General features: G+C 45.6%; 1 protein-coding gene across 2 annotated transcripts in view; it reads left to right on the forward strand.

Moving 5' to 3' along the window:
* The window catches only part of LOC115104281 (myosin-10-like), a 68992-nt gene that overhangs the window by 6963 nt on the left and 40538 nt on the right, over positions 1–21491 (forward strand). For both annotated transcript variants that reach the window (XM_065006568.1, XM_029625646.2), the window contains exon 3: positions 9602–9758. In XM_065006568.1, the coding sequence (XP_064862640.1) occupies positions 9602–9758 (157 nt within the window). The remainder of the gene's footprint in view (positions 1–9601; positions 9759–21491) is intronic.

Consider the following 21491-nt stretch of genomic DNA (forward strand, 5'->3'; position numbering starts at 1 on the left):
CCTCAGTGAGGCCCCAGTACGGCATGGTGGCGTAGCCTTGGCTTCATGTGAAGTCAGGGAGTTGAGCCAGTCCAGTGGGTAACAGGCTAACCGGAAAGCTAGCTAGCGACGCTACAACCAGGCCTTTGTGTCAGCATATAATCCCCAGCTGTCAGAAAGCCTCAGCATTCTTTCATGAAAAAAGCGTCCGTCTGTCTCCCACCCACTTCATTGCAATGTGTCTGACTGTCCTGTCTCCTTTCCCACACTCACTCTCTAATTTATGATTTCTCTCTTTTCTCTGTCCTAATGCTCTGGCCAACGCCAATAACCTTATTCCTGCACTTCTTTAGGTGTTTCAAATGTTTGATTGTTCAAACATTTAATACATGTAATGCAGTCTTGGCTGAGCTTCTGTACTTGTGGAGACCAGCTGCCTCTTGGTTGACAGGATGTAGGTAGTATCACTAATGTAAAAAACCCTACTAATTAGCTGTCTTGTCATTCTTGTTTGGCTAATATGTTTCTTTGAGGTTCGAGAACAAGCTTACTCTCGCTATGTGCATGCATAAAGGGTACATTAACCCTCTCTCAAGAGTGGCATTGTGCTCAGGCCTCCCACATAGTCATATCTTGAGTGCTTTGTTGTTGTCATGGCATTGCCATTGCTCCATGGAGAACTATTTTGCATGTAAACAACTTAGGTGTTACCATGAACATGGCAAACACACACACACACACAAACACCATGGATACCAAACCAGCACCTGGCTTTTCATGGATCATCATGCAGTTACAGTGGTTGTTTTTGAATTAAATTATCCAGAAAGAGTGAGCAACAGTTTCTTTATTTGATAAAAAAATCTTCTGTTTTGAGAAGGTCTGAGTGGCTTTGTGTTTAAGCTGGTGGTTAAGGTCATGGGCTAAGAGCTATGTAACATTAGTGCCTTGCATTTACAGTATATGCCACAATTCCACTTAAGGCATAGCTCTCTTTCTTTCAGTTTCCCAGGTATTATGAATATGACTATGTTAAAGCCCATTGCATTATCAAATCAAGATAGTTGAACACCCTGCTACTGACTTGAAACTCGTTTTCATTCAATACGTCTGCGCAAAGAGCATTGATCATATTTCAAAGCATACTTTGAAGGGTTATTAGCTTTTATGAGTATGCACTGTCAAGGTCATTCTCCACAGATCAATGGACTAGGCCGTCCTCACATTGCGCAGTAGGGTGTTATTAATTCCAAATGGCAGATGAAGGTGACTGTTATGTTTGCTGTTGCCTGTGTGTTTCTCAGCTGTTACTAAGCCACTGCATCCCTCCCCGGATCTGATTTCACAGTGGAAATATCCCCTTCCCTGGAGCATGGTGCGTGGAGAGCAGGCTAACCTGACCCACTCCCTCCAGCAGCAGGCCTGGCCTACCACTCCGTCCTCCGCTGAAGAGGCTGCTGCCTCCAACCCCTCCTGAGACGGAAGGAGAGTGGGGAGGGAAGGGGAGAGGGATTCACATTTTGGTGAGGGGGAGAAAGAGAGGCCTCCTGAGTAGACTGTACTGTAGAATGCATTTATTTGTGTTCTGCAACGTAGCTGAATTTGTGACTGGAGACAAATTATGCATCTATAAGGTATTGTAGGTCAACCCAGAGTAATGGCAAAAATGAAACGCAAAAACTCCTGCAATGTTGACAGTGTTAACTCGCTATTAACACACACTCACATTTAACCTGAAAGTAAGCATAATCAGTATGATAGGAAAGTGTTATTTTAAATCAATACTGTTGATTATGTTATTATAGAGTTATTATCAGGAATAAACCAGATAAACATTGTTGTTTCATCCTGGTCTGGTGTCTAACCATCTCGGCCCTGCTGCAGTCTGGTAGGATGCTACAGTAGGCTCTGAGAGGATTGCTGTGGGTGCAGCCAGGTTGCTCTGCCTAGTCACGGAGGCACTGCCACACTATTAATAGCTCCTGCTTTCAGATCAAGGGAATCCATTTTTAATTAGCTACAATATGGAGCTTCAAGTTAGAGTTACAGAGGGCTGGCTTCTCCTATTAACCTCCCATAAGGTTTAGAAGGAGTGAGAGGAGGCTGATAGAATCATTATGCCCTGCTTCTCTACCAACAGGGTCATTCTGCCTCACAGACCAGCTCAGCTGCCTCACAGACCAGCTCTCTCTGAACTGAGACCACCTCTCTCGCTCTCTCCCCTCTCTCTCTTACAGCCTTTTTGTTTCTCCTCTTCTTTCTCTCTCCTTACAGCCTACTCGCTCTCTCTCGCTCTCCTTCCTTTCCCCTCTCTCTCTCCTTACAGCCTACTCTCTCTCTGTTTCTCTCTCTTCCTTTCCCCTCTCTCTCCTTACAGCCTACTCGCTCTCTCTCGCTCTCCTTCCTTTCCCCTCTCTCTCCTTACAGCCTACTCGCTCTCTCTCGCTCTCCTTCCTTTCCCCCCTCTCTCTCCTTACAGCCCACTCTCTCTCTGTTTCTCTCTCTTCCTCTCCCTATGTCATTGTCAGTGTTTGGCAAGGTATTGCCCTGAAAGAGCTGACTGGGCTCCTCTTACACCATGAGCATGCTCTCCAGGGCCGCTTGTCGGTGGCTGGGCTGCTGAGTCATTATCCTTCTGCCTTAATTGCTTGGCTGACTCCTGATTGTTAGACAGGGTTGCATCTTATGGCTCACAAATAGACAACCCATGGGCTTCACCTCTGTGGTTTAGGATAAGGTCTAGTATGCCATATATTTTGGTGGTCTCATAAAAGTATCATTATTTATTGTTATATTTATATTTTGGTCACCTCTGCCCATTGCCTTATCCAGACCCCTTGGAAGAGGTGAATGGAGCCACTGGGCCTCAGGCATGAAATGAGAGTTCTTAGAATTAGGAGCCTTTTAAACAGAGGCTCCGTCAGTCATATTTGGTGTGTTACCTCTGTGTGTTCTATGAACTTACTCTCCCGCTCCCCAAAGGGGTTCATTGGCATGTGAAATGGATAATAAACAAAAGAGAAATAAACAATCAGAAATTAACAGTAAACATTACACTCACAAAATATTATAGCCTTGCACAGTTAAAGTACAAAAGGGAAAATAAATAAACATAAATATGGGTTGTATTTACAATGGTGTTTGTTCTTCACTGGTTGCCCTTTTCTTGTGGCAACAGGTCACAGATCTTGCTGCTGTGATGGCACACTGTCGTTTTCACCTATTTCACCTATGCCGAGTAGTTGCCATACCAGGCTGTGATGCAACCAGTTCTCGATGGTGCAGCTGTAGAACATTTTGAGGATCTGAGGACCCATGCTAAGTCTGCCTACGGTGCCATCTCTCAATAGCAATGCTTACTGAGTCTGTACATAGTCAAAGCTTTCCTTAATTTTGGGTCAGTCATAGTGGTCAGGTATTCTGCCACTGTGTACACTCTGTTTAGGGCCAAATAGCATTCCAGTTTGCTCTGTTTTTTTGTACATTTTTTTCCAATGTGTCAAGTAATTATCTTTTTGTTTACTCATGATTTGTTTGGGTCTAATTGTGTTGCTGTCCTGGGGCTCTTTTCTGGATTTTGATAGTCAGCGGGTATCACCCTAATTCTGCTCTGCACCCCCCCCCCCCCACCCCCACTGTACTCTACTTGGCGTGTGGGATAAGGTCGGTAACAGCACAATTCTGATCTTTTACTTAAAATGTATGCCAAACAAAAACCATTTGAGTTCAAAGTTTAAGAAACCATAAAACTCTGTTTGATACCAGAATTTTGGTAACATTTTCTTGTTTCCAATTTTTCAAAAACCCTGTTATATCTCTGCTTGGCGTAAGATTCAATAATGTACAAAGAATGGGGTGTCAGCTAGGACATGACACATTGAGTTTGAAATAATCTATTTTTGTTATTGAATAGTAATAAGTGTAGTGGATCTACACCCAGTAACGGAATTGTGGTAACGGAATTTCTTCATGGGTCCCGGATACAGTATGTACTATACAGAAATGCATAATTATGGACATGAATGTCATTCTCTTCATGGTGATGTACCCTAAATAGGTACATGCACGTATAAATATACAATATCCTCCTTTGCATATTTGGGTAATATTCTAAACACTGGCCATTTATTTTCATGAGCTCTGCCTCCAAACAAGACCAAATTTGTTTGGTCCAAACCAGACCAAATCTGAACCAATCATAGACATCTATGTTTCACAAGTTGGGACAAAGAGACAAACTACAGCTCAGTATAGTACAGCACAGAACAGTACAATAGAGTACAGTACATTATAGTGTACTCAACTCTAGTGTGGCTGACTCCTGATTGTGTCAACTCTGTACTTCCGGCGCCGACAGAGATGGCCGACCCGCTTCGCGTTCCTAGGAAACAAAGCAATTTTTGTTTTTTACGTGTTATTTCTTACATTAGTACCCCAGGTCATCTTAGGTTTCATTACATACAGTCGAGAAGAACTACTGAATGTAGGATCAGCGTCAACTCACCATCAGTACGACCAAGAATATGATTTTCGCGCCGCGGATCCTGTGTTCTGCCTTTCAACCAGGACAACGGAATGGTTCCCATGCGGCGACCCAAAAAATGGTCAGACTCCGGAGACGGGCACATCGTGCACCACTCCCTAGCATTCTTCTCTCCAATGTCCAGTCTCTTGACAACAAGGTTGATGAAATCCGAGCAAGGGTAGCATTCCAGAGGGACATCAGAGACTGTAACGTTCTTTGGTTCACGGAAACATGGCTCACTGGAGAGACGCTATCGGAGGCGGTGCAGCCAGCGGGTTTCTCCATGCATCGCGCCGACAGAAACAAACATCTTTCTGGTAAGAAGAGGGGCGGGGGCGTATGCCTTATGGCTAACGAGACATGGTGTGATGAAAGAAACATACAGGAACTCAAATCCTTCTGTTCACCTGATTTTAGAATTCCTCACAATCAAATGTCGACCACATTATCTACCAAGAGAATTCTCTTCGATTATAATCACAGCCGTATATATCCCCCCCAAGCAGACACATCGATGGCTCTGAACGAACTTTATTTGACTCTTTGCAAACTGGAATCCATTTATCCGGAGGCTGCATTCATTGTAGCTGGGGATTTTAACAAGGCTAATCTGAAAACAAGACTCCCTAAATTTTATCAGCATATCGATTGCGCAACCAGGGGTGGAAAAACCTTGGATCATTGTTACTCTAACTTCCGCGACGCATATAAGGCCCTGCCCCGCCCTCCTTTCGGAAAAGCTGACCACGACTCCATTTTGTTGATCCCTGCCTACAGACAGAAACTAAAAAAAGAAGCTCCCACGCTGAGGTCTGTCCAACGCTGGTCCGACCAAGCTGACTCCACACTCCAAGACTGCTTCCATCACGTGGACTGGGATATGTTTCGTATTGCGTCAGATAACAACATTGACAAATACGCTGATTCGGTTTGCGAGTTCATTAGAACGTGTGTTGAAGATGTCGTTCCCATAGCAACGATTAAAACATTCCCTAACCAGAAACCGTGGATTGATGGCAGCATTCGCGTGTAACTGAAAGCGCGAACCACTGCTTTTAATCAGGGCAAGGTGACTGGTAACATGACCGAATACAAACAGTGCAGCTATTCCCTCCGCAAGGCTATCAAACAAGCTAAGCGTCAGTATAGAGACAAAGTAGAATCTCAATTCAACGGCTCAGACACAAGAGGTATGTGGCAGGGTCTACAGTCAATCACGGACTACAAGAAGAAAACCAGCCCAGTCACGGACCAGGATGTCTTGCTCCCAGGCAGACTAAATCACTTTTTTGCCCGCTTTGAGGACAATACAGTGCCACTGACACGGCCTGCAACGAAAACATGCGGACTCTCCTTCACTGCAGCCGAGGTGAGTAAGACATTTAAACGTGTTAACCCTCGCAAGGCTGCAGCCCCAGACGGCATCCCTAGCCGCGCCCTCAGAGCATGCGCTGACCAGCTGGCCGGTGTGTTTACGGACATATTCAATCAATCCCTATACCAGTCTGCTGTTCCCACATGCTTCAAGAGGGCCACCATTGTTCCTGTTCCCAAGAAAGCTAAGGTAACTGAGATAAACGACTACCGCCCCGTAGCACTCACTTCCGTCATCACGAAGTGCTTTGTGAGACTAGTCAAGGACCATATCACCTACACCCTACCTGACACCCTAGACCCACTCCAATTTGCTTACCGCCCAAATAGGTCCACAGACGATGCAATCTCAACCACACTGCACACTGCTCTAACCCATCTGGACAAGAGGAATACCTATGTGAGAATGCTGTTCATCGACTACAGCTCGGCATTCAACACCATAGTACCCTCCAAGCTCGTCATCAAGCTCGAGACCCTGGGTCTCGACCCCGCCCTGTGCAACTGGGTACTGGACTTCCTGACGGGCCGCCCCCAGGTGGTGAGGATAGGCAACAACATCTCCACCCCGCTGATCCCTCGGAGTCTGGTGTCAGGAAAATAACCTCACACTCAACGTCAACAAAACTAAGGAGATGATTGTGGACTTCAGGAAACAGCAGAGGGAACACCCCCCTATCCACATCGATGGAACAGTAGTGGAGAGGGTAGCAAGTTTTAAGTTCCTCGGCATACACATCACAGACAAACTGAATTGGTCCACTCACACAGACAGCATCGTGAAGAAGGCGCAGCAGCGCCTCTTCAACCTCAGGAGGCTGAAGAAATTTGGCTTGTCACCAAAAGCACTCACAAACTTCTACAGATGCACAATCGAGAGCATCCTGGCGGGCTGTATCACCGCCTGGTACGGCAACTGCTCCGCCCACAACCGTAAGGCTCTCCAGAGGGTAGTGAGGTCTGCACAACGCATCACCGGGGACAAACTACCTGCCCTCCAGGACACCTACACCACCCGATGTTACAGGAAGGCCATAAAGATCATCAAGGACATCAACCACCCGAGCCACTGCCTGTTCACCCCGCTATCATCCAGAAGGCGAGGTCAGTACAGGTGCATCAAAGCTGGGACCGAGAGACTGAAAAACAGCTTATATCTCAAGGCCATCAGACTGTTAAACAGCCACCACTAACATTGAGTGGCTGCTGCCAACACACTGACACTGACACTGACTCAACTTCAGCCACTTTAATAATGGGAATTGATGGGAAATGATGTAAAATATATCACTAGCCACTTTAAACAATGCTACCTAATATAATGTTACATACCCTACATTATTCATCTCATATGCATACGTATATACTGTACTCTATATCATCTACTGCATCCTTATGTAATACATGTATCACTAGCCACTTTAACTATGCCACTTTGTTTACATACTCATCTCATATGTATATACTGTACTCGATACCATCTACTGTATCTTGCCTATGCTGCTCTGTACCATCACTCATTCATATCTTTATGTACATATTCTTTATCCCCTTACACTGTGTATAAGACAGTAGTTTTGGAATTGTTAGTTAGATTACTTGTTGGTTATTACTGCATTGTCGGAACTAGAAGCACAAGCATTTCGCTACACTCGCATTAACATCTGCTAACCATGTGTATGTGACAAATAAAATTAGATTTGATTTGATTTTGATCTGTAGTGTACTGAACTATCCCCTACATTTCTTTGCTGTACTGTGCTGTCCAAACTTGTGAACCCAACTGTGGTTTGTCACTACTATGATTTCTCATTTTAGCCAATTAAATTCCCGAAATGTTGTTCCCGATTTCTCTGAAATTTTGTTACAGATTTTGGTAACGGAAGTTTGAGTTTTAATCACTTAATAATTCATGAAAAAATAATAATAATGAAAAACACTAACTAATTGCTAGTCTACCTTGTTACTTCTATGAAACTTTCATTATCCTCCCTACTCATGATGGAGAGAAAGGAGAACATACAGTATCTTAAAGATATGTGGGGGGTTTTGTAACAGAATTCCAAGGCACAAGGCAATGTTTCTTACAGAAGGCAGAACAATTTCTCCAAAGTGATTTTTAAAAAGTTTATATTTCTTATAAGCGTCCGGATTAGTGTCCGGCTCCTTGAAAGTGGCAGCTCTAGCCTTTAGCTCAGTGCTGATGTTGCCTATAACCCATGGCTTCTGGTTGGGATATGTACGTACGGGTCACTGTGGGGATGACGTTGTCGATGCACTTATTGAGGAAGCCGATGACTGGTATACTTCTCAATGCCATTTGATGAATCCCGGAACATATTCCAGTCTGCACTAGCAAAACAGTCCTGTAGCATAGCATCCGCACCATCTGACCACTTCTGTATTGAGCTTGTCACTGGTACTTCCTGCTTTAGTTTTTGCTTGTAAGCAGGAATCAGTAGGATAGAATGATGGTCATATTTGCCAAATGGAGGGCGGGAGAGAGCTTTGTATGCATCTTTTTTTCCTCTGGTTGCATATGTGACATGCTGGTAGAAATGAGGTAAAACGGATTTAAGTTTGCCTGCATTAAAGTCCCTTGGCCACAAGGAGTGCCGCTTCTGGATGAGCATTTTCTTGTTTGCTTATGGCCTTATACAGCTGGTTGAGTGCGGTTTTAGTGCCAGCATTGGTTTGTGGTGGTAAATAGACGGCTGAAAATAATATAGATGAGAACTCTCTTGGTAGATAGTGTGGTCTACAGCTTATCATAAGGTACTCTACCTCAGGCGAGACTTCTTTAATATTTGATATTGCGCACCAGCAGCTGTTATTGACAAATAGACACACACCCCGCGCCTCGTCTTACCAGACGTAGCTCCTCTGTCCTGCTGGTGCATGGAAAATCCTGCCAGCTCTATTTTATCCATGTCGTCGTTCAGCCATGACTCTGTGAAACATAAGATAGTAGTTTTTAATATCCCGTTGGTAGTATAGTCTTGATTGTAGGTCATCCATTTTATTTTCCAATGATTGCACGTTGGAAAATATGTGTTATTGTATTATTCTAGCATGGCAGTGGTGTGTGTGTGTGTGTGTGTGTGTGAGGGTAGGGAGGGATCATTCCACTCTTTAGTGGGAATGTCAAGCCCCAGTCACATGAGAATGAGCTAATGTCCCACCAAGGCCTCTGTCATTTCTCAGAACATTAGCCACAGGGCTTGACAAGGAGGCACTCACTATGGCCGTGGAGTTCAGACTGTTTAATGGGGAGGCGTCACTAAGGAGCTGCCAGATTTGACATTCAACTGGATAGTTCATGATAAGCTAGTCTACCATTTGACTGCCTTTCCCACAACTATTTCTCCCACTTTATCCATTTTCTACTATTGCCTCTATGTAAGGGACCAAAATGTAGCATAATGATTTAATTATTACACTGACATTTTGCAGACCACTTCAGAGCCACTCTAGAGTTAGAAAATGATGATTGAGTAATTATTTTGAATTATGTATGATGATTGAGTTCAACCACAGAGAGATTGATCACTTCTCAGACTAACGAGTGTTTATCCTCCTAGATTACAGTACAATGGAAACTCATCTTGGAAAAACCTCCGGTCCCATTTTAACCTCTTCTAGAGATAAAATCTGCATTCATAACTTTCTCTTATTTTGTTAATTTACTGTATTTGTGTTTTGTTTCTCCCCCCCCCCCCATAGACTTACTCTGGGCTGTTCTGTGTGGTGATAAACCCCTATAAAAACTTGCCCATCTACTCCGAGAACATCATAGAGATGTACAGAGGAAAGAAGCGTCATGAGATGCCACCACACATCTACGCCATTTCAGAGTCAGCATACCGCTGCATGCTCCAAGGTAAACCTCCTCTCTCACTCTGTTTTGTGCAGTGTTTGGAAGGTATAGCTCCTTCCTCAGTGGTCTCTTTCCGTCTCTTTTGCTACGACGCAACGTGCATAAAGTGTGACTGGCAGGTGCCCTGCTGAGTTGTGGGTTTTGCTGCATAATCCAGGAGATTAGTGTGTGAAAGGTTCCAGAGTCAGGGAGGCAGTGGCATCGTTAGTCATGGTTGAGCTGCCCCCCTGCCTCTGTTAGCCATAGGGGTCTGACAGACTACTTATTGACGTGGATCTACTGAGACAGACAGACTATACTGTACCACTTATAGACTACGTAATGTGTAAAAGCTCAACAATAGGCTTGTAGTTTCACAAACCACAAAGAGTACAGTCTATCTGCAAGTTATGTACATTGTCTGCAAAACATGAATGCTTCAATTTCAGACCATGGCATGTATTTGTTTGCGTTAAGTCAAAAACCACTTGGCGCACATAATTAGCCTTCCTTAAGGCCCCTCTACTGCCCTGCCGACTGTCCTGTATCCCAGGTGGGATGGCATATGCTCTGGACCAGGACCTCACTGGCTCTTTTGCAGATAAGAACCAGTTTAATTAGAGGTGAAAGTTCAGCCTGTTAACATTGATGGCCACTGACTGAGGGACCTGGAGAGTGTGAACCCAGGATCACGACTTAGGATGCTATTAACTCAACCTGTGATCCTAGGGAAATGTACCACTCACTGTTAATCTTCTTCCTCCAGTGAGACATTCCATCTATCTCTGGCTCCTTGCAAAGGGACACTTTTCAATAGATACAGTGTGTGTTCAGTTTCAATGAGTTCAGAGTAACGTCAGCCTTCTGAACAGTACAGTCTCTCAGTGGGTCTGGTTTTGCCTCCTCAGCTAAGTTCGATTTGATGGAGCCTGGAGCCTCTCTGTCATTACAGCTCCTCAGGCTGGCCCTAACTGGATATATCCAGAACTGTGGCTTGCTGCTCTGGCTGTTCTGGCTTCCACCCTACAGTACTGCTGTCACTATCACTGCTACTGCCGCTCAGAGCTACAGGAAGAGAAAGAATCTCAGGTCTTTTCATCTTCAGGAAGAAGCTGCGCTATTCTCTTTGTACCGGGAAGGGTGCTGGACACAGGCCCCCTTAGCAGCCTCGTCCCTGTGTTAGAATCTAGACATTTTTCTTTATTTTTACTATTTTCTACATTATAGAATAATAATAAAGACATCAAAACGGGGAAATAAAATATAAACTCATGTAGTAACCCAAAAAGTGTAAGAATTTAGATTCTTCAAAGTAGCCACCCTTTACCTTGATGATAGCTTTATACACTTTTGGCATTCTTTCAACCAGCTTCACCTGGAATGTTTTTCCAACAGTCTTGTTCCCAGTCAGTTCCCACATATACTGAGCACTTGGCTGCTTTTCCTTCACTCTGCTGTCCAACTCATCCCAAACCATCACAATTGGGTTGAGGTCGGGTGATTGTGGAGGCAAGGTCATCTGATGCAGCACTCCATCACTCTCCTTCTTGGTCAAATAGCCCTTACACAGCCTGGAGGTGTGTTGGATCATTGTCCTGTTGAAAAACAAATCATATTCTCACTAAGCGCAAACCAGATGGGATGGCATATCGCTGCAGAATGCTGTGGTAGCCATGCTGGTTATGTGTTCCTTGAATTCCAAATAAATCACAGACAATGTCACCAGCAAAGCACCATCACAGCTCCTACTCCACTCTTCAAGGTGGGAACCACACATGCAGAGATCATTCGTTCACCTACTCTGCGTCTCACAAAGACAGCGGTTGGAACCAGAAATGTCAAATTTGGACTCATCAGACCAAAGGACAGATTTCCACCGGTCTAATGTCCATTGCTCGTGTTTCTTGGCCAAAGCAAGTCTCTTTTTCTTATTGGTGTCCTTTAGTAGTAGTTTCTTTGCAGCAATTCGACCATGAAGGCCTGATTCATGCAGTCTCCTCTGAACAATTCATGTTGAGATGAGTCTGTTACTTTAACTCTGAAGCATTTATTTGGGCTGCAATTTCTTAGGCTGGTAACTCTAATTAACTTATCCTCTGCAGCAGAGGTGACTATGGGTCTTCCTTTCCTGTGACGGTCCTCATGAGAGCCAGTTTCATCATAGCACTTGATGGTTTTTGCGACTGCACTTGAAGAAACTTCCAAAGTTCTTGAAATGTCTCTTTGCTTATTTGAGCTGTTCTTGCCATAATATGGACTTGGTATTTTACCAAATAGGGCTATCTTCTGTATACCACCCATACCTTGTCACAACACAACTGAACACAAAGAAATTCCACAAATGAACTTTTAACAAGGCATACTTGTTAATTGAAATGCATTCCAAGTGACTACCTCATGAAGCTGGTTGAGAGGGTGCAAAGCTGTCGTCAAGGCAAAAGGTGGCTACTTTGAATAATTTGTTTTTTGGGGGGTTATTACATGATTCCATATGTGTCATTTCATAGTTTTGATGTCTTCACTATTATTCTACAATGTAGAGTAAATAAAGTAAAAATAAAGTAAAACCCTGGAATGAGTAGGTGTGTCCTGACCTTTGACTGGTGCTGTCTGTGTCTGTAGTTTTTTAGCCAGAGCTTGAAGCGATGAGCAGTAATCCTTCCTGCTTCTTAGTTCTATTGAGGAGTTGAGTAGTGTTATGATATTGGCCAGTGACCACACGTATACAGTAGGTCAAGTGCTTTACCGGTTGGTCCAATTCAAACACCTCTATCTCCCACCTCACCCAACGTCTCATCACTGACTTCCTTTTGTGACCCCCATCCACACATACATTATGGTGTCTTAACCAATGATAGCCATGAAACCCTTGTGACCAATCACCCCCCCCCATCATACTTTCCATTAACTAAATATAGGCTGAGTACCTGCACAGAGCACTCACCCATTGTGGCCAGCCTGCCTTCCAGTTTCAACATGAGAGGTGTTTGAATTGGGGCCCCATGTCAAATCTACCCACCTCATTGCCCCACTGCCCACAGTCCTGCCACATAGTGGTCATTGTGTACACTCCCTAGGGGGTCTACTGTGGAATGAGGTCATCCCTTGTCTTAGCGATCCGCAGCATGCTAAGTACTGAGCCATCGTGGTAGTGTCATGGCCCTCAGATCACTGCGGAGTGCAGACTGTCCGGCTGCCTGAAGAGGGATGCCTCACTATGGATATGAGTGTGACCAAAATAACATTCCCGCACTGGCACATCACACGGAGTTAGTGTGTCAGCTCACTTTCTGAGTAGCTGACCTTATATTGACAGCATATTGTATCTTGCACAGTTGAATAACTTATGATCTGCGTAGTGCTTATAGTGTGTTATACAGATTATTTCATTTGGTAGTGGAAAGGCTGCCTCTATTGATGTTTCAAAAGCCATCTCAGGCTTTTAGGGATCCCCCACTTCTGTAATGGCTCTCTTTCTTCTCCTAGGAACTAAACAAGCCAACCGATCTCATTTCCACTTCTTTTCTTTTGTTCCTTATTTTGTTCTGTCTTTTTTTCCCCTTCTCTTCAAAATGTTCTGGCTCGGAGGACGTTGAAGGAAAAATTCCACTCATCCTGCCAGGGCTTTTCTGGGACCCTTTCACTTACAGCACTGTTAACTGAAAAATACAACCGGGTGGCTTTGTTTACATTTACATTTAAGTCATTTAGCAGACGCTCTTATCCAGAGCGACTTACAAATTGGTGCGTTCACCTTAAGACATCCAGTGGAACAGCCACTTTACAATAGTGCATCTAAATCTTTTAAGGGGGGTGAGAAGGATTACTTTATCCTATCCTAGGTATTCCTGAAAGAGGTGGGGTTTCAGGTGTCTCCGGAAGGTGGTGATTGACTCCGCTGTCCTGGCGTCGTGAGGGAGTTTGTTCCACCATTGGGGGGCCAGAGCAGCGAACAGTTTTGACTGGGCTGCGCAGGAACTGTACTTCCTCAGTGGTAGGGAGGCGAGCAGGCCAGAGGTGGATGAATGCAGTGCCCTTGTTTGGGTGTAGGGCCTGATCAGAGCCTGGAGGTACTGAGGTGCCGTTCCCCTCACAGCTCCGTAGGCAAGCACCATGGTCTTGTAGCGGATGCGAGCTTCAACTGGAAGCCAGTGGAGAGAGCGGAGGAGCGGGGTGACGTGAGAGAACTTGGGAAGGTTGAACACCAGACGGGCTGCGGCGTTCTGGATGAGTTGTAGGGGTTTAATGGCACAGGCAGGGAGCCCAGCCAACAGCGAGTTGCAGTAATCCAGACGGGAGATGACAAGTGCCTGGATTAGGACCTGCGCTGCTTCCTATGTGAGGCAGGGTCGTACTCTGCGGATGTTGTAGAGCATGAACCTACAAGAACGGGCCACCGCCTTGATGTTAGTTGAGAACGACAGGGTGTTGTCCAGGATCACGCCAAGGTTCTTAGCGCTCTGGGAGGAGGACACAATGGAGTTGTCAACCGTGATGGCGAGATCATGGAATGGGCAGTCCTTCCCGGGAGGAAGAGCAGCTCCGTCTTGCCGAGGTTCAGCTTGAGGTGGTGATCCGTCATCCACACTGATATGTCTGCCAGACATGCAGAGATGCGATTCGCCACCTGGTCATCAGAAGGGGGAAAGGAGAAGATTAATTGTGTGTCGTCTGCATAGCAATGATAGGAGAGACCTTGTGAGGTTATGACAGAGCCAAGTGACTTGGTGTATAGCGAGAATAGGAGAGGGCCTAGAACAGAGCCCTGGGGACGCCAGTGGTGAGAGCGCGTGGTGAGGAGACAGATTCTCGCCACGCCACCTGGTAGGAGCGACCTGTCAGGTAGGACGCAATCAAGCGTGGGCCGCGCCGGGAGATGCCCAACTCGGAGAGGGTGGAGAGGAGGATCTGATGGTTCACAGTATCGAAGGCAGCCGATAGGTCTAGAAGGATGAGAGCAGAGGAGAGAGAGTTAGCTTTAGCAGTGCGGAGGGCCTCCGTGATACAGAGAAGAGCAGTCTCAGTTGAATGACTAGTCTTGAAACCTGACTGATTTGGATCAAGAAGGTCATTCTGAGAGAGATAGCGGGAGAGCTGGCCAAGGACGGCACGTTCAAGAGTTTTGGAGAGAAAAGAAAGAAGGGATACTGGTCTGTAGTTGTTGACATCGGAGGGATCGAGTGTAGGTTTTTTCAGAAGGGGTGCAACTCTCGCTCTCTTGAAGACAGAAGGGACGTAGCCAGCGTGCGCTCTCTTTCCCCAACGTGGTTCCTTTGTGAGGAGAACATAGGAGGACAAGTGTGTGGAATGTCTGTGTTCTGACTTCAGCCCAGACTATGGCTCTAGCATTGCTATGGAAGGTTCACAGACCATTCTACAGTTTATTTTCTGCCTCAACCAATGACCTCTCTCTGTCCCATTCTCTTCTCCCCTCATTTACAGTAACAGCGTCCCTGTCTCTGGCCCTCTGGCTTCAGTCAGGGGGTTAGTCAACCGAACTGTACTGAGGCCTCACTGCACCTAAGCTGTTAGCAGGAGCAGAGCTTGAATAGTTCTAGGTGCTTATTATGGGATGTAGCCCTTTCCTCAGGTCATTTGTTTGTGTTTGACACACTCTCTCTCTCAGACACATGTTTGAGTCTCAGGAACTGCTACAGACGAGGCTCCCTCTCTCTGCTCTGACCCCCTCGTCCGAAGCACGCTCTGCTACTGACATGCAGGTCTGGACGTGCTCCTGCACTCCAGAGCAGACGGGAGAGAAATGGGGCGGCCTGTATTGTGGCTCACAATGGGGGCTTTGTGTTGCCTGGAGAAGGGGCCAGGGTGCAGTATGGGGAGGCCCGGACCGACAGGGCTGGGAATAGAGGGTCTTGTGTTGGGGCAGAGAGTGTTGACTGCAGGGAAGAGGTCAGGTCTGAGTGACAGGACAGGTGTGAAGGGCCAGGCAGGACGGGGGTATGGTGGAAGGGGGGACCCTCTCTCTGTAGTGAAATAACTCTGTGTTCCTTGGTGGATGTACTAGAGTTTCAGACAAATGGCAGTGTACACACACAATCTCACTCATATAGACACATGTTGGCAGATGCTCCCCTAATGGCAGACAGCTGTGGAGTTCATTCAGTATAAAATGGTATTTCTGTTGGCGGGCTTTTGTCATAGATCTCTGATCTCAGACAGCCATGAACTGTTGAGTCTCTGCAATAGGGGGAAATAATGCACCCTTAATAAACCAGAGACATGAACATGTTCTCCTCAGTTCACTGGTTTTTAGAGGTTTCACTGGTGGGAGGGAGCAGAGTCTGAGATTACAGACCGGGCTTGAATGGAGACCCCATGAAAGCCCTTGACGATGTGGGGAGTTTGCTCAACATACAGTTGAAGTCAGAAGTTTACATACATACACCTTAGTCAAATACATTTAAACTCAGTTCTTCACATTCCTCACATTGAATCCTAGTCAAAATTCCCCGTCTTAGCTCAGTTAGGATCACCACTTTATTTTAAGAATGTGAAATGTCAGAATAATAGTAGAGAGAATGATGTATTTCAGCTTTTATTTCTTTCATCACATTTCCAGCGGGTCAGAAGTTTACATACACTCAATTAGTACTTGGTAGCATTGCCTTTAAATTGTTTAATTGTTTAACTTGGGTCAAACATTTCGGGTAGCCTTCCACAAGCGTCCCACAATAATTTGGGTGAATTTTGGCCCATTCCTCCTGACAGAGCTGGTGTAACTGAGTCAGGTTTGTAGGCCTCCTTGCTCGCACACGCTTTTTCAGTTCTGCCAATAAATGTTCTATAGGATTGAGGTCAGGGCTTTGTGATGGCCACTCCAATACCTGGACTTTGTTGTCCTTAAGACATTTTGCCACAACTTTTGAAGTATTCTTGGGGTCATTGTCCATTTGGAAGACCCATTTGCAACCAAGCTTTAACTTCCTGACTGATGTCTTGAGATGTTTCTTCAATATATCCACATAATTTTCCATCCTCATGAAGCCATCTATTTTGTGAAGTGCACCAGTCCCTCCTGCAGCAAAGCACCCCCACAACATGATGCTGCCACCCCCGTTGGGATGGTGTTCTTTGGCTTGCAAGCCTCCCACTTTTTCCTCCAAACATAGCGATGTTCATTATGGCCAAACCGTTCTATTTTTGTTTCATCAGACCAGAGGACATTTCTCCAAAAAGTACAATATTTGTCCCCATGTGCAGTTGCAAACCGAAGGCTGGCTTTTTTTAAATGCCAATTTTCGGGGAGTGGCTTCTTCCTTGCTGAGCGGCCTTTCAGGTTCTGTCGATATAGGACTCGTTTTACTGTGCATATAGATACTTTTGTACCTGTTTCCTCCAGCATCATCACAAGGTCCTTTGCTGTTGTTCTGGGATTGATATGCACTTTTCGCACCAAAGTACGTTCATCTCTAGGAGACAGAATGCGTCTCCTTCCTGAGCGGTATGACGGCTGCGTGGTCCCATGGTGTTTACACTTGCGTAGTATTGTTTGTACAGATGAACATGGTACGTTCAGGTGTTTGGAAATTGCTCCCAAGTGTGAACTAGACGTATGGAGGTCAACATATGTTTTCTATGGTCTTGGCTGATTTATTTTGATTTTCCCATGATGTCAAGCACAGAGGCACTGAGTTTGAAGGTAGTCCTTGAAATACATCCACAGCTACACCTCCAATTGACTCAAATGATGTCAATTAGCCTTTCAGAAGCTTCTAAAGCCATGAAATAATTTTCTGGAATTTTCCAACCTGTTTAAAGGCACAGTCAACTTAGTGTATGTACTTCTGACACACTGGAATTGTGATACAGTGAATTATAAGTGAAATAATCTGTCTGTAAACAATTGTTGGAGAAATGACTTGTATCATGCACAAAGTAGATGCCCTAACCGACTTGCCAAAACTATAGTTTGTTAACAAGAGATTTGTGGAGCTGTTGAAAAATGAGTTTTAATGACTCCAACCTAAGTGTATGTAAACTTCTGACTTCAACTGTACATGCATGGCTATGAGTGACAGTCCTGTTATGAAACAAATTATTATCATAGGTACTTTATTACTGTATATGTTAGAGGTTATCGGGCTGTTCTAAGTACCTTTACAGAAAAAACACATGATTTCACATGTGGAAAATCACATTATTTCCCATGAAATTTGACGTGTATTAATGTGAAAACATGTTTTGTGGAAAACTTTTCAAGTGTAGTTTCATGTTGTCACATATTGCCACGTTATCGTATTAACTTCACAAAAGATCACATGGAGACGTGTTTTTGGACACAAATTCATGTGTTTTTTCCGGGAAGCTCAACCACCTCAGGTAGAATGGCAGCTTCCCCAGCGCTGCAGGTCTGTCCAATGTTTTACTGGGGCCTGTGTCTTGGGTGGCCACACAATGCCACCTATCCACCCACGGTCTGGGCATGCAGGGCACCACTGGAGACATGGTGTCGGGTGGGTGGGTGAAGAGCGAGAACCACCAGCATCCGTCTAGAAGTGTTTTCATTGGTCACACATAGCTGGGATAGCTGCAGTCTGAGCCAAGGAGATGATGTTACCTGAAGCTGCTGCCCCTCACTCACTCCCTCCCTCCCTCCCTGGAGCTGCCACCAGCCACTGTGGAGGGCAAGGAGGGACATGTAGGACAGTACACAACCAACTCTTTCCAACAAACACACATTTAGTGGACCTCTGGGGAGAGCGGAGATGTGGAAACTGCCTGGATTGTCTGGATAAAGTAGCAGCAGTGCCTGAATGTAAATATGCTCCATAAAATGAGAACAAGGGAGATGTCTTGGGACTATTTGAAAGTGACATGCATGGAAAGTGTGCAGATGAACAGTGACAACCAGGTCACTTGGTAATGTGATCCATTCTGACATGGAGGATCTCTGTGGAAGCAGGGAGTGTTTGGATCGCTGTCTGGAGAATGTAGCAGTGACTACACCCGTAGAATGTAGATATGTACGGACAGGACTGGACTGCGTGATTGCCTCATGGTACACTGGAATAAATCCCTTGGAATATCTGAAGTTGCAATTCAAGGAATTCAGATCAACTACCTGGGTGTACAGTATTACCCCCGATGGCAGCAGGTGTTCTATGCTCAGACTCAACCTGTTTTCAGCATATTTAAGAGTGGAGACAGGTTGGAGTCATTCTGTAGTTCTCACAGTGATGAATGTAGGCTGGGGCTCTGCCAGACTGGGCTCTCTGTAGGTAAGAGCTTGGATGAATAACAGTCTGTTTTACAGGTGACTGCATTCTAAACAGCATGAGGTGCATCCGTGTTTAAATCAGTGATGGCTTTCTGTTGGGTTAGTGAATGGGTCCAAACAGGGATGAGCTGTATCAGACGTAGGGATTGGATCTGAACAGGGACTGTATCAGGAGTAGTGCAGGGTGGCTCCCCCTCTCTATTGTGACTAGCCTAAGCATTGAGAACATGAGTGTGTGTCTTCTGCTATGTTGGTGCTGCTGGATGTCTGTCGGGGGAAATGGGCTTAGTGAACTAAAAAGAACATTGAATCTTGCTGTTGTGTGTGTGTGTGTGTGTGTGTGTGTGTGTGTGTGTGTGTGTGTGTGTGTGTGTGTGTACAACACTGCTCAGAAACATCATTTCTAATGCAGGTCCCTTGCATGGGTCTCTACTTTGTCTGACCCACCTAACCCTCCACTGAACAGTAATACGTCTGTACTCCTCCTTTGAAGTGAGACCATGACTTCTCAGTCTACTCTTCTGTACCTCTATATCTCCTCTCAGAGCAGCTTGCGGTGAATTCAGTGGAATTGAGACATTATATTCCAGTTTCCAATAAGCCCTAGGATGTTGACACCAGCAGCAGGGCTACATTAGAACCCCATGATGAGCCTCTGTTACTGCTGTTACACATTCACAGGTGTTTCTCATTTCACCCCGCGTCAGAAGCATGTGGAAAATGTGCTTTGTGAGGTATGAGCAAAGTGTGTGTGTGTGTGAGGCCGTTACCCTCTGTGGGGGTCAACAGGCTTAGGTGTGGGAGGAAGGAAGCCTCGCTAGGTGTGAGGGAGGACAATGTCTTCCTTCCTTTAATGTGCAGTCTCGCCCTCGCTCTCTCTCTCTAGTCCCACTGGTCACTTTACACAGCCTCCCTTCCCTGTCATATCCACTAGAAAGGGAACAGTCATTCTTTCTGACACTTATTCCGTTCCTGCCAATGATCTCAATTTCCACTGTAATTGAGTCAAACCAATAAAGTAGTCTCTCTCATAGGATGGGAAGCTATTTATTGTAGCTACAGTAGTTACTGCAACACATTCCATTCCGGCCTACAATGCCACATCTAGAATGCCCTCATCTGTGTATCTGACTTGACTGACGCCATCCTACCTTGCCCACTGCATGCCCAGGTCTGGCCCACCACGCTGCTCTCTATGCATTACTGTCAGTGGGTTTCCATGGCCTGGAAGGGTGCAGTCTACAGCTCCCCTCCCCCCTCACCTCTTCCCCTTTACCCCTACCAGTTACTGTGGGCCAGGAAGCCTGGCCACCCTCTGTGACATCACAGGGATGTCCTTGCCCCAGGACCCCAGCGTTGATGGTGAGGGGAACCATGGGCATCCGAATTCCAACAGTCATAACTGATTACTGACTGCAGCCCACAATGCACTGCTAGCTGGCAGAACTGGAGGGTCTTCTTCTGATCTGTCACACTTCTCAGCTTTGTGTCAAACTGGTCTCAAAGTATCACTTTGTAGGTATTTTAATGAGACAAAACCTGGTAAAATACATTTAAAAAAGGAGAAATATTACCCAGTCTCCATTACAACATTCATCAGGCTTGGCGAGCTCTTCATTACCACCAGGATATATGACCAGAATCCCCCTCAGACCAAGGAAAAGTCATACTGTGTTGTGACTGCTTTAATGAACGGTGCATGTCGGCCTCTCCCTCTGGCCCAGTCCTCTCAGCAGCAGCACTCCACAGTGTTAGTGTGGGTTATCATAACAGCTCAGAAGCCCAGAGGTGACAGTTACACAGAGCAGGTACAGAGAGGACTGGCCAGATCTAATTGTGTGTTTACCAGTTCACCCGTCTGAGAATGTAGGCTGGCGGGGGTGTGTGTGAGTGTGTGGAGGGGGTATTGAGATTGGGCTAGGCTCCCTGCTTTGCAGCATTGACAATACAGCAGTGAGAAACCCCAGACATGGCAGGGACCTCACTCTCTCTCACACAGACACTGTCTTTTGTTCCTCCGGCTTTAAGTACCCCTGGAATCCATCCTGACTGCTCTATATGAGTAAACAGACTGCTGTAATGACCAGTCCTAGTAGATGATCCATGCCTCTGCTCTACTATGACTGATGAGTGTCTGTGTGTGTGTGTGTGTGTGTGTGTGTGTGTGTGTACAGGGTGGGTAGGTACCCTTCGAGGTTATGGGACTGGCCATCACGCAGGATTTCTGATGTGTGCAAAGTGGTAACCATGGCTCTAGAATTAGCACTGCGTTTGTTGGGGTTTTATGACTTCTTTTATGAATCTAATTTAGAGAGCAGGAAGAAGGATGTGGAAAAAGAGTGTAGTATCCAGTTGAAGTGGTGGTGAGGCTGTTTTGTCATACCAGCTCTCACCCTGCCTCCCCTAGGTTTGTGATCATATTTCACTAACTACAGACCCTATGTCATAATATAATAGAGGTCGACTGATTATGATTTTTCAACACCGATACCGATTATTGGAGGACCAAAAAAGCTGATACC

The sequence above is a fragment of the Oncorhynchus nerka genome, linkage group LG21, assembly GCF_034236695.1.
Source record: "Oncorhynchus nerka isolate Pitt River linkage group LG21, Oner_Uvic_2.0, whole genome shotgun sequence".
Lineage (NCBI taxonomy): Eukaryota > Metazoa > Chordata > Actinopteri > Salmoniformes > Salmonidae > Oncorhynchus > Oncorhynchus nerka.